The 12,297-nt window shown below is 34.0% G+C and overlaps 1 protein-coding gene and 1 non-coding gene across 3 annotated transcripts; both read right to left on the reverse strand.

Moving 5' to 3' along the window:
* Positions 1-494: 494 nt before the first annotated feature.
* LOC111984721 (uncharacterized) lies at positions 495-1,687 on the reverse strand. The gene is made up of 2 exons (XR_010623839.1): positions 1,604-1,687; positions 495-1,074 (listed from the first exon to the last, which is right to left on the reverse strand). It is a non-coding gene; the product is annotated as an uncharacterized LOC111984721 (transcript).
* A 757-nt stretch (positions 1,688-2,444) lies between these two features.
* On the reverse strand, positions 2,445-10,834 carry LOC111984720 (uncharacterized). Of its 2 annotated transcripts, XM_024016338.2 has the most exons (8): positions 10,682-10,834; positions 9,967-9,990; positions 8,699-8,804; positions 8,492-8,560; positions 7,359-7,852; positions 6,733-6,994; positions 4,010-4,218; positions 2,445-2,822 (listed from the first exon to the last, which is right to left on the reverse strand). In XM_024016338.2, the coding sequence occupies exons 1-8, from the start codon at positions 10,684-10,686 to the stop codon at positions 2,756-2,758; spliced, it is 1,236 nt and encodes a 411-aa protein (XP_023872106.2). In that variant the 5' UTR covers positions 10,687-10,834; the 3' UTR covers positions 2,445-2,755. The 2 variants fall into 2 exon arrangements, with proteins under 2 accessions (XP_023872106.2, XP_065616599.1); XM_065760527.1 differs by lacking the exon at positions 9,967-9,990.
* Between the last annotated feature and the right edge of the window lie 1,463 nt (positions 10,835-12,297).

A 12,297-nucleotide genomic window follows, 5' to 3' on the forward strand; every position in this document is an offset into this window, starting at 1 on the left:
AGGAAAAAAAAAAAAAAAAAAAAAAAAAAAAAAAAAAAAAAAAAGGAAGAGAGAGAGAATAATAAAAATTAAAAAATAGATAAAAGAGAAATAATTTGTTTATATTATTTGATGGTATAGTTTATATTATATTAATGAGTTTTATGTAAAAATAGAAACTAAGATACTAAGTTGTAAAATGAGATGATATAATAGATAAAGTAAGTTTTGAGATTATAAAATAAAATTTTTTTGGCATTCTAGATGCTAATGCTCTAAACCTTTTTTTTCTTTTAAAATGTAAATGTGTCCAAATGACACGTCAACATTCTGCGAGTGTAATACAAAATTGGATCATTTTACATTTTTCAAATATTTTAGTTGATACTTCTGAAACTCTAGGAAGTAGGAACGACTGGACATTGAATTCCTTTCAAAAAAAAAAAAAAAAGTTAAACATTGAATAAACTTTAAGGACTAAATTTTGATATTTGGCTTAAAATAAATACACAATGTTTTTCTAACAAACACCCGATATTATTAGATTTGATGCTTGGACTAACTTTGACTGGAAAAAGCTATATGTAGTACTCTCATGTATATATGTCTGGACTCTGGAGTCCAGTTGTTTAATAAATAACTATGATGTTACAAAAGTTTAGCCAAAAAAAAAACCTATGATGTTACAAAAAATAATTAATACATAATCTTTTATCATCTAACTTTATAGGTACAAGTACAATTATATATATATATATGAATGGATGTATGTATGTATGTATGTATATATATGTATATATATACATACACACACACACAACTATATATATATATATATATACTTTGCAAATCATACAGCCATGCAAGAGGACTCACCAAGAAACTCTGATCTCAACTGCATCAACAGCCGGCCTAGATAATTTAGGCCCTCTCCATCTCGCCCACCGCCCAAAAAAGATCATGTGGTGAAGCTTCTACTAGAACAGAACCAGCAGTTGAGAGCAACATAGAATTCAAATGAGGGTAAATCGAGAATTTGCATTTCAATGCTCTGTACATAACGTCAATCTTTACACTGTCCCAATCTGATCTTACCTGCGTACCACCACAGAAAATAAAAAACTTAAATCAAATTGTTAGGAAGAAAACAACAATAACTCTGATGCTTTAATGTCTGCGTATGAATATGATCTCATCAAAAAAGTTTTGTTTTCCTGGCCATGAAACACAAAAGTGTATTGAGTGACAATTGTAAAATTTATAAATCATTAACGCTCTGTTTGTTTCGATGTAAAATATTTTCAAATGTAAAATATTTTACATGTAAAAAAATTTACTATAAAATATTTTCATTGAAAACATTTTCAAGTGTTTGGCAAGATTAGACATTTGAAAATGTAAACAACTACCAGCCACCAAATACAAGCCCACCGCCACCACTAACCACCCAAAATCCAAATTGGAAAGAGGAAAAAAAATAGCCACCACCACCCTACTGCCACCAAAATCTAGTGACCACCACCACTCACATGGCCACACCACCACAACAACAACAACCACCAACAGGACGCAACAATACCAAATGAAAACAAAAATTCGAAAATCAAAGATCAATGAAACCCACCCTATTCAGCCACCATCAAAACCCACAAACCACCACAATTATAGCAGTTCCGGCCACCAAAAACCAATCACCAAACTCAAAATCCAGAAAAAGAAGACAAAAAAAAAAAAAAATCATTTTCGTTAGCCCAATTTTAGCTTTTTCTCTTTTCATTTTCGAAAGAAAACTTTTTGATGAGCCTGAGAAGAAAACACTCAGACCCCAACATATTTTTTTCCTCTCTCCCAACCAAACATCCACTAAAAATTCTCTAATTTTCTCTCATCAATTTTTCATCCTCCTTAAAATCCCTCCAAACAAACATACCCTTAATTTCAAATTAAAATCTAAAATTTAAGATCTTAAAATAAATAAAAATTACAAATTAAACTATCTTCGTTAATTTCATATCATACCTTTGATTTACAAAATTGTATCAATTTAACTTATAATTGTTAATTTAATTTGAAGTGTATATAACCTTTAATATGTAACCTAAAATCACCCCTAGACTACATAATTTCCCCTTATTATCAACTCCACCACTATATTTATAATTATAAAATAACCACCCCCTCTATTATCCTATATTTAAGATTTACAAATTCTCTCTTTACTTGGGCAAAAACAACTTCATGCATACACCATATTTTACGTTTTATCATGTTAAATATTTAATTAAGACTTATAAAAAATTAATAAAATAAAGCCATCAATAATTTCTTGGAAGTATTACAGGTCTAAAGGCCAAGATCAGCATGTTTCACTTCAATAAAACTAAAGATTCTAGCGAAAACGCATGTCAGAAACTAAAATTTTAAATGTGACACTCTCCTTTCGCTGTTAGATCCCGAAAATAAAATTTTGACTGAGAAATTGACTTCCCATTTTATTTGAACCAAAGCTTACACTGAAAGCCAGAAAGCAAGCAGGAAAAAACAGAACATCATCTCGCTAAGAGAGAATGAGTACAGAGTGGAATTGATTATTACAAGTAATAAACCATTCCATATGGTTCTATGGTATCATCATCAATAGGCACACCAAAGCGAAGAAAAACAGGTTTTTGGAATTTATGAGTTGATAATCTCAGACAATTGACAGATATTATATTGTAAATTTAGCTTGCAGGTGGATGTGGATTGCAACGCCATCAGCTGCAGCTGCTGCACTTTATTCCTCTTCTTCAGCCTCCTCCAGCCAATTCACAAAGGACTCCAGGGCCTTCACAAAGGTTTGCCTGTGTTGCATTTTCAACATGTAATTATAAGCCACTAAAGAAAAATGGAACAAAATCCAATAGAAGTAAAGGGCATGTCAATTAAGAATGCATGAAAGACTATGATTTCAGATATAATAGAATGACAGAGAAGTACATGCTGGTGATCTTGACTAGTTTATACAAAAATTTTGGAATTAAAACTTTGTTGTTGTTTTAAGAAAAATAGAATAGAAACCAATAAAACTAAACTAAGAGGGTAACCCACACCAAGTATCCTTTATAATTACTATAAAGGTCAGAGTTACTAAAGACACCATAGATCTAGTGCAATGGGAAACAAATGAAATTATTTAATAAAAATAAAACTCAAATTCTATGCCAAAAATCCAAATCCAAAAAAATTGCATAGTATCATAAATAGCTACTACGGCTATTGCCCATCCCTGGGAGAGTTGCTAAATATCACAGAAGAACAGACGAAATTGGAAAATACTCAGGTTCCAAAATTTTCCACAATGAAGACTCCATTCTGGATTACAGAAATAGTACTACAATGCAATCGGAAACAAATGAAATGATTTATATACCATAGAATATAGTGCTATGTGAAATTCAGGAAGAAACTTAAATGGGACGTAAGAAAATACTTAACAAATTAATAGCAAACTTTTGCTGGGTCCAAAAGTATTTTTGAGTTACAAAACTTATATCATAATATACTACTATAAGCTAAGGAAAACTCTCAGCCAGCACAGGAAATTTAGGGTCTGTTTGAGATCCGCTTATTTTGTTGAAACTAAAAACTTTTTACTGAAAATACTGTAGAAAAAGGTAAAAGTTAGTTGAAATAGTATAGTGGGGGCTCATGAATAGTACCAAATAGTGTAGTGGAGCCCATGAATAGTAGCAAAAATAAGCTGAATAGTAAAATAAGCTGGCTTTCTAATTTTTGCCGAACACACTTAGGTTGTGTTTAGATACTGCTTATTTAGTTCAAACTGGAAAATTATAGTTGAAAGTACTGTAGATAAAAGTAAAAATTAGTTGAAATAGTACAGTAAGGCCCATAAATAGTACCAAAAAGTACAATGAGACCCATGAATAGTAGTAAAAATAAGCTGAATAGTGAAATAATTTTAATTTATAATTCCTTCCCAAATGCACGCTTAATCTCCTAATGGAGGAAATGAAATGAACTTGCATACCTGCCCTTGGGGTTTGTTCCTTTGCGGAACCAGTGAAGAATGGTGTCTTCTGCCAGTACATCCTGTTCATAGAGAGACCTCACAATCTCAGGGAACAGCTTCATGAGCTTAGCATCCTCATAGCATTGCATCTGAACTTTGTACATGAGTTCCAGCTCAAGCTTCCCGTTGGTGCAGAAAGTATTCAACAGTGTCGCCCATGTTTTCACCTGTATCACAAAAAGCTCACTCCCACCATCAAATTTAAAGCTGACAAATTCCCTTGAATGAGACAAGGATATGTACAATCTGTAGTTTTCATATCAAGAATAAAGCTTTTCTTGAAAAGCTACATTTAGTTAGCTCACGCTACATCAATACAATAAAGGTTTATCAAGATGCAACTAATGGAATTTGACATTAGCAAGAGAGTACTAAACATTCTCATCAACTATGAATTAATATGACAGCTATATTTAGCAAATGTAAATCATATGATGTGAATTGCAGAATCAACTTCAGGAAAAAAATTTCTCATGATCTTTCTAATAATATGACCACAAGCATATGCATTGTTGTGACAAGATTTACAATCTAGGATTTAAATGGTATGAACAAATGAAAGCAAAACAGAGAATGCAGAATATAACCATTGATTTATGCGGATCGGTCTTCTATACCTACATCCACAGGCACAGAGCAATTTCAGAGCAATAAGCATATGATACAACCTATACAACATACAACGACAATGCCTCTGAAAGCCTCAATATGCATCTGTTAACCTCTTTAGATACTCTTCTATGTCAGGAAAACCTTTTTTTTTTTGAAGTAACAAAAAAATTTATTAGAAAAAAACATACCTAGTACACTGGTGGTGTACTAAGAGAGAAGTATAATCAATTCAAAATACAATGATCAAACAAGTGTAAGAGAGGAAAACAAGGGGGATGCTATGTCAGGAAAACTTCAAGTGACAATTCATATTCTATACCCTAGAAAGGGAAACCTGAAACAACTAGTTAAACAATTATCCACCGAATGGAAGCACTTTAATTCCTATTTGCAGTACAAAAGTTGTTCACAAAACAATACACATAAGCTTCTTTCTTTCCTAAGACCAACTCAAAAATTCCTTATATACTACAACCCAGCCAGCTATGCAAATCCAATTTTATCATTTACTGTCTAGGCCTACATTCTCTCTTGTAACATAGACACTAGCAGGTTCCTTCCTCATTAGTTTGATGGCTTCACTCCTTGCCTTACATCTTTTTCAACCATTGTCTTTGTCCTTTGTATTTTTATAGTTTTCATTCTCTTACCAAAGTATAGAGTGGGATGGTCCTTAAGCCCTCATAATCACCAATCACAAAGCACTCAGCAAACATTTCTAACATATCCATCTCAATCTAATCATCTTATATGTGTTCGGGACTAGCTTTTTGCTTTTTAGCTTTTATGTATAGCTTTTTAAAAGCTCACATTTTCAAAGCACAAATATATTTTAGCACACTTTCAGCAAAAAGCTAAATAAGCTTATCAACAAACCCACTCCTTCAAAATAAATGAAAACAACAGCTTGGTTTGGAAGTTGCCCAAAAAACATTAACTTTCAAAATTGTCCAAAAAACATATTCAAATGACAGACTAACAGCCCACTCCATTGAAACATTAGACTGACAAAACATCTGACCAACCACTTCTATTCTACAAAGCAACATCAAAACCATTTTCTGGCCTTCACTGGGAATATGTTACAGAATATTTTTTTATAAAGGAAAAAAAAAATTATTAGTAAAAAAACTACCACATGCAAGAAGAATGAAGTAGCAGAACAAACTATGTCCAGCAAAACAACAAGAACAAGCACAGCAGTGAGATTGTCAGGGAGATGAAGTAAAAAGAACATGAATATAACAGCAAAGCAAGTCAAAAGTCACTCATATTTTGAGATAGTAAAAGATTCACATGTCTATTATTGGGAAAACTTATCTACACCAGTAGGGGCAACCCATGGCATACCGTAAATATTTCTTTCTGAATTACTTAAAAAAAATTGTTGTACCCAATGCAAAAACTCACTTCTGCAGGGTCTAGGAGAGGTCATTGGTAGGCAGCATTACCCCTAATTTTTTTTTAGAGAGCCTAATTCCAAGACTCACAACATGTTACATTGGGTGGAAGACTCTTGCCATCGCACCAAGGCCCAACCTTTTCTTTCCAAATTGGGTATAACCAAAAAAAGCTTAAGTCTCACTTCCATCTTTGTTCCTGGCATTTACTTTGAATTTAATTATTCCCTACAATTGTGATATGGCTATCTATTGGGGAACTTAGAAAACTAAAGCATTTTTTTTAATAAGTCTCTAAGACAACTAAAGAATGCCCCAATCTTATCCCAGATCACTCGGTTCAACACCTTGGCACACACTAGATACTATTATCCAGATAGTGCCCCCTACCATGGGTTAAAATTATCAACCCAGAAGGCCAGAAATGAAAGCATAAAAGAAAAAGTACTCTGGCATGAAAAATTGCGTTACATATAAAAAAGTACAAGCAACATGTAAGACATTGACAAACAGTGAGCAATAATATATCCTGCCCATATGCCAAGATAAAGATGTAAAGTTGTGTAGCAAATAGCAATGATACATAAAACATTCAACATTGGTTTCTTAAATGGGTAAAGTATTAACCACTGAAAAGAAGACACAAAACAAGCATAAGTCTAAACATACCTGGCGTAGAGCTGCATTAGCATTTTGCTGCTGGTTCTTTCCAGACCACTGAACAGCATCCATTATGACATCCCACAAAATCCTCACAACCTCGATGTCTGGCAACTTAGCATCTTTAACACGCTGCTTCACAGTTTCTATGACTTCAGATATGTCAACCTCCTCTGTTATCTGGGTTGTTAATGCAGATTTCATGTCCTTAAGTTTCACTTCAAATATTTTCTTCTCATTGTACTCAACCAAAGGTACCAACCCTTCCTTCCTGAAAATTTTGAAACCAACACAAATATTAGTTCCAAATCATGGGTTTTAGTAGGCAATAACAGTGTTCAAATTAAAAAAGGGAAAACAAAGGAAAAAGGTAATAATGATAATAATAATAATAATAATAATAATAACAGTAACAACAAGCAAAGAGACTGAAGTTACAAGAACTCCAAAGAAATACAAAAGGATTTACTAAAAACAAATATTCCTTCCAGCAAGTACAGCATTTGTTTGATATATCAGAGGGCAGAAAGCATTCAGATAATACAAAGGATAGGTCTGCAGATAGGAGAAAAAGGGAGGTATCATAAAACATTATCCATAACTCCAATTCCTTAAAACATATGGTTAAAACTCACGTGAAATGCTCTGAGAAACCCTCAGGGGACCGTTTTGCAGATGGGAAGAAGTCCAGAAGATTTTCCTCCACTTTACCCCGCTTCAGTATAGAAATCAAATCATCAAGGCTATTATCAATCAGATACTCCTTAAAGAAGTCAGTTATAAAAGAAAGAACTAGCCCTTTGGCCACAAGATTATCCTTGAGCAGTGGCTGGAACACGGTCTCTGGTGGAAGACCTGATAACTTCTGGGAGAAAGCAAGTGCTGTGAAAATTGCCAGCTTCTTCCTCTCATTTTCCTCAAAAAGCTCCAAGGACTGCAGGAATCTTCGCATGACATTCTCAAGATTTTTTATGAGAAATGGCTTCCGCCGTAAAATTTTCTGTATGTAGATTACAGATGGTAAAATGAGTTCTCGTGTAGGCTCACAGTCTATTATAGAGTAAGGGTGGCGCTCCCCCTCATCAGGTTTGGTTGTTCCAGGTTGTGTACGCCCCCCTGTGAAAACAACCTGCAGTAATCTCACAAATTAGACTATTCCATGTTCAAAAGAGTAATAAACTAATAGGATTTACAAAAACTAAATAACTTAAAATTCCCACCAGATATATGTAAAGAGTGAAACACCAAATCAAATTTATTTTTGTGTCACTCACCATAGTAATGAAAATGGCAGAAATCAGAAATAAATGACATTCAGTGGGACAAAGTAAACAATTGCCCCCATTAAGATTTCAGAAGGATAAGTAGTAAAGCCAAGTATAAATTGTATAATCCAGTAAACTGTGTTCTGTAATATTAACAAATACGCATCCAATTAACATTGGAATTTTTTAGTGCGACAAATTTAACTACGGTGGTTTTTTTTTTTTAAAAAAAAGAGGAGAGAGAGAGAGAGAGAAAAATGAAAGAACCAGATTCAATTTCTATGATTATGACTGCCTCAATGAATCATCCACTATCATCGAAGCATCATGTAATAAACCACGATTCTATGGACATAATTTTCTGAATCTAGTTTCAAGTAGAACCAAAGGCTAGGATCACCATTCTTCAGAAATTAAAAATAAAGATGCATTGAAACTGATAAAGGATTAACTTTTCTTTTAACATAAGATATCAAAAATCTCTGGAGCATCAAGTAGCTTACCTCAAAAAAGGTGTCACCGTATCTTGAGAAATTAAGATCTGCAGATTCAAGACTCTTAGCGATAAGTTCCTGAATGTAGCAAATATTGTTAGGTATATCAAGAATACAAAGTGGAACAGTATACATGCAATTGAATAGTTTGTAAGATTATAATTGCATAGGAAAGAATTTGTTATATATAAGTATAATTGCATGAGTAACACTTACCAGATCACCAGCATTATCCAAATAAATCTGGACCACTGCATCCGAAAACGCTGCAGGGTCCAGCGGCGCTGCAATGTTCCGTTTGCGGGTCTTAATCCGCGTACCACTGGACATATGAATCAATTAAAACAAATAAGAACAAGTTTGGGACTAAGAACTCCAGCATTGTAGTAACAACTAATGTTGTATTAGGCAAGAATATCCAAAGTTGTGCTATATTAACTGTACATACTGTACACAAATAATTCCTACTTCCTAGGCCGTATAGCCACAAATTAGTTATAATTATTGCAAAACAACATAACCATTACATTTCCCCTCATATGAAGAGTAAATAACAGATGCCACTTCTTTAAAGATCAGAAAGCACATACTTATTGACTTATAGGTAAATTAAGCACAATTGGTTCACCTATGTCATCTTTAATTGGGATGGCTACAAGTAGCATTTGTGAAAGTGAAAGAATTGAAAAGCCTTCACAGTTGTATATGTATCATATCCACCATCCTGACCATAAACATATGCCAAGAAGCACAAAATCCAATACCCTCCTAAAGTAGATTCATTATCTGTGATTGCAAAATGCTGATTTTAAAAATCTTTTCATGAGTGAAGGAAAAACCAAAAAAACAAAAATATAATGCAGATCCAACACTTAGAAGAGAAAACAGTAAAGGAAATGAAGCATCAAAGCAGCGCGTGATAAATTCAAAATATATCTGCAACAGCAAATCATTCAACACAATGCTCTCACTTTGGTCATAAACAAAAGAATGAAATTTAAAAATTGGACAAATATTTATTGCAGATGACCAAATAAACCAAAATCCTCAGGAGATTGAGCCAAATACAACAACTTTGTTGAATTGAGATACTTCAGCCCTTTCTATCTTCTGAAACCAAGATAGTACAACAATTCAGATTTGAAATGCCATTTCACTTTCTCCTTTTTTTTTTTTTTTTTTTATTATCAAAAATTACAAAAGTGGAAACAAAAAACTTACAGTATTTCAGATGCATAATCAAAGCATATTCCAAAATTACAAAGAACAAATCATACAACAAATAAAAACAGAGAAAGCGTCTTACCATTTAACTTTCTCCTTACTTTTTTTTGTCAACATTTACAAAAGTAGAAACGCAAAACTTACAGTATTTCATTAGTTAGATTGATCTAAATTTCAGATGCATAATCAAAGACTATTCCCAATTTTTTTTTTTTTTTTTTGTCTATTATGTCGTGTATTTTTGTGTCTTGTCGTCTTACCCAAGAGTGGGTCTCTCCTTCGAGCTGCAGGCATGAAACCGAAAAACTCCATCAGTAAAAATGAATGGCTATTTTTTAGCAAATTATGGATCATAACCGATAGTATCGAAAGGTGGATTTTTTCAGCAAAATCAAACAAACCCAATTCAAAGATAAGATCGAAACAAATAATCCCCAGATAATAAAAATCCAAACAACAAGATCCCCCAACCATTAAAAAAAAATTCCCGAAATACCAACTCTAACTCACATCCAAAGTATTTTTCTCTATCAAAAAATACAGATCAGAGGAAAAAAAAAAAAAAACCCTAAAAATTCTTTGTTTTTTACAGATAAAATAAAGCAAAACTTTAAAAAAATAAAAATAAAAAAGGGAAACTTTTTTCTTTCATTTTTCTTTTTAGGAAAAACCCAATAACATAAAAGAATTCCTGCAGAAAATTCTACTCCAAATAGAGGCCAAAAACCTATAAGATCCAAAAATTCAACAAGAATCCAGATCAAAAAACCTACCAAGAACATCATAAACGAAAATATTAAAGACTTTAATACATAAACAGAGCACACAAACTAAAAAATTGAAAAGTTTGGCCAAAAAACACCGTTTAGGGTTCGAATTATAAACATTGAGAAACGGATCTGTGAAGAAAACAAATCACATAGAACAGTTAAAGTTAGAGAGAGAGAAGGAGAAGAAGAAGAAGAAGAAGAGTACCTCATAAACCAAGACGATGAGGGATCGGAGAAGATGTGAGTCTGAGAGACTCTCTGCGTTGGGAGCTTTTGCGATTAGAAAGAGAGAGAAAGAGAGTCTCGTAAGTTGGCTTAGACACAGATATTTTTATTCTTCTAATAAACACACACAGAGAGAGAGAGAGAGAGAGAGAGAGAGAGTTAAAATATTTTAAAATGAAAAATAGAAAATTTTTTTTTTTTTTTTGGAGAATCAATATAGAAATGTGTCGGATGGTCAAGTTAGTGGCCTCCCCCACCTTGTCATATTATGGGTCACACTCAAACTCACACTCACTCTCATGATGCTTATGCAAATTTTTTTTGTGTGTAACCACATAACTACATCTAAGGTTCGTCTGTGGCTTAAGGAAATTTTGAGAATAGCATCAGCATCTTCTTCATGGAAATTTGCCCGTATCATTTCATTGCACCATACTTTCTGCTCTTGGTTAATAAGTTCCGCAACAAACCAACCACTCTCCTCCATGCTTGGTGGATGCAAGACTCCATTCGTTGGGTGATTCGGGATCCACTTATCTGTGAACACTCTAATATTAGAACCATCTCCCACCCTCCAGCAACATCCAGATTTTAGGATTGGACTAGCTGCCATTATACTCTTCCACACATAAGAGCAATTAGGAGAAGCAGAAGCATCCAAAAAATGAGTCCGTGGGAAATACCTAGCTTTGAAGCACTTGACCATCAGAGATTCTTGCTGCTGCATTAGTCTCTAGCCCTGTTTTGCTAACATGGCAAGATTAAAGGAAGTTAGGTCTCTAAATCCCAAACCTTCCACCTTCTTAGCTTCGGTCAATTTGTTCCACCTCTTCCAGTGAATTTTCCTCTCCTCTCCTTCTTGCCCCCACCAAAACTTGGCACACATGGCGTCGAGTTCATCACATAGTTTCTTGGGTAATTGGAATACCCCCATGGAATACGTGGGGATAGATTGAGCCACAGCCTTTATTAGTACCTCTTTATCGCCTCTAGATAGCATTTTCCCCTTCCACCCTTGGAGCTTCTTCCATACTCTATCTTTCAGGTAAGCAAATGATTGGTATTTTGCTCACCCCACCAATGTGGGCAAGCCCAAATACGTCTCAAACCGGTCAACCTCCTTTACTCCCAAAGAGTCTTTGATCCAACTCTTCTGCTCAATGGTGTGTTACTACTAAAGTAGACAGAAGATTTCTCCAGATTAATACATTGGCCCGATGCATCAGCATATACCTGCAGTATTTGTGAAATCGTCTGGACTTCATTTTGAGTAGCTTGACAAAATATCAATGAGTCATCTGCAAACAAAAGATTAGTAATTCTTGGGGCACTCCTACAAATGGACACACCTCGGATTCGTCCCTCCATTTCTGCTTTATGAAGCAAGGATGTGAATCCTTCTGTACATAAGAGAAATAGATATGGTGAAAGAGGGTCTCCTTGTCGAAGACCCCTAGAAGGAGTAATATGGCCATATGTTTTCCCATTTATTAGGACAGAATAAGATGGTGTAGTAACACAACACATGACTCTATCCACCCAAACTTCAGGAAATCCCAGTTTAACCATAATACCTTTTAGAAAGCTCCACTCAAC

Source organism: Quercus suber, unplaced genomic scaffold, assembly GCF_002906115.3.
Source record: "Quercus suber isolate HL8 unplaced genomic scaffold, Cork oak 2.0 scaffold_371, whole genome shotgun sequence".
Lineage (NCBI taxonomy): Eukaryota > Viridiplantae > Streptophyta > Magnoliopsida > Fagales > Fagaceae > Quercus > Quercus suber.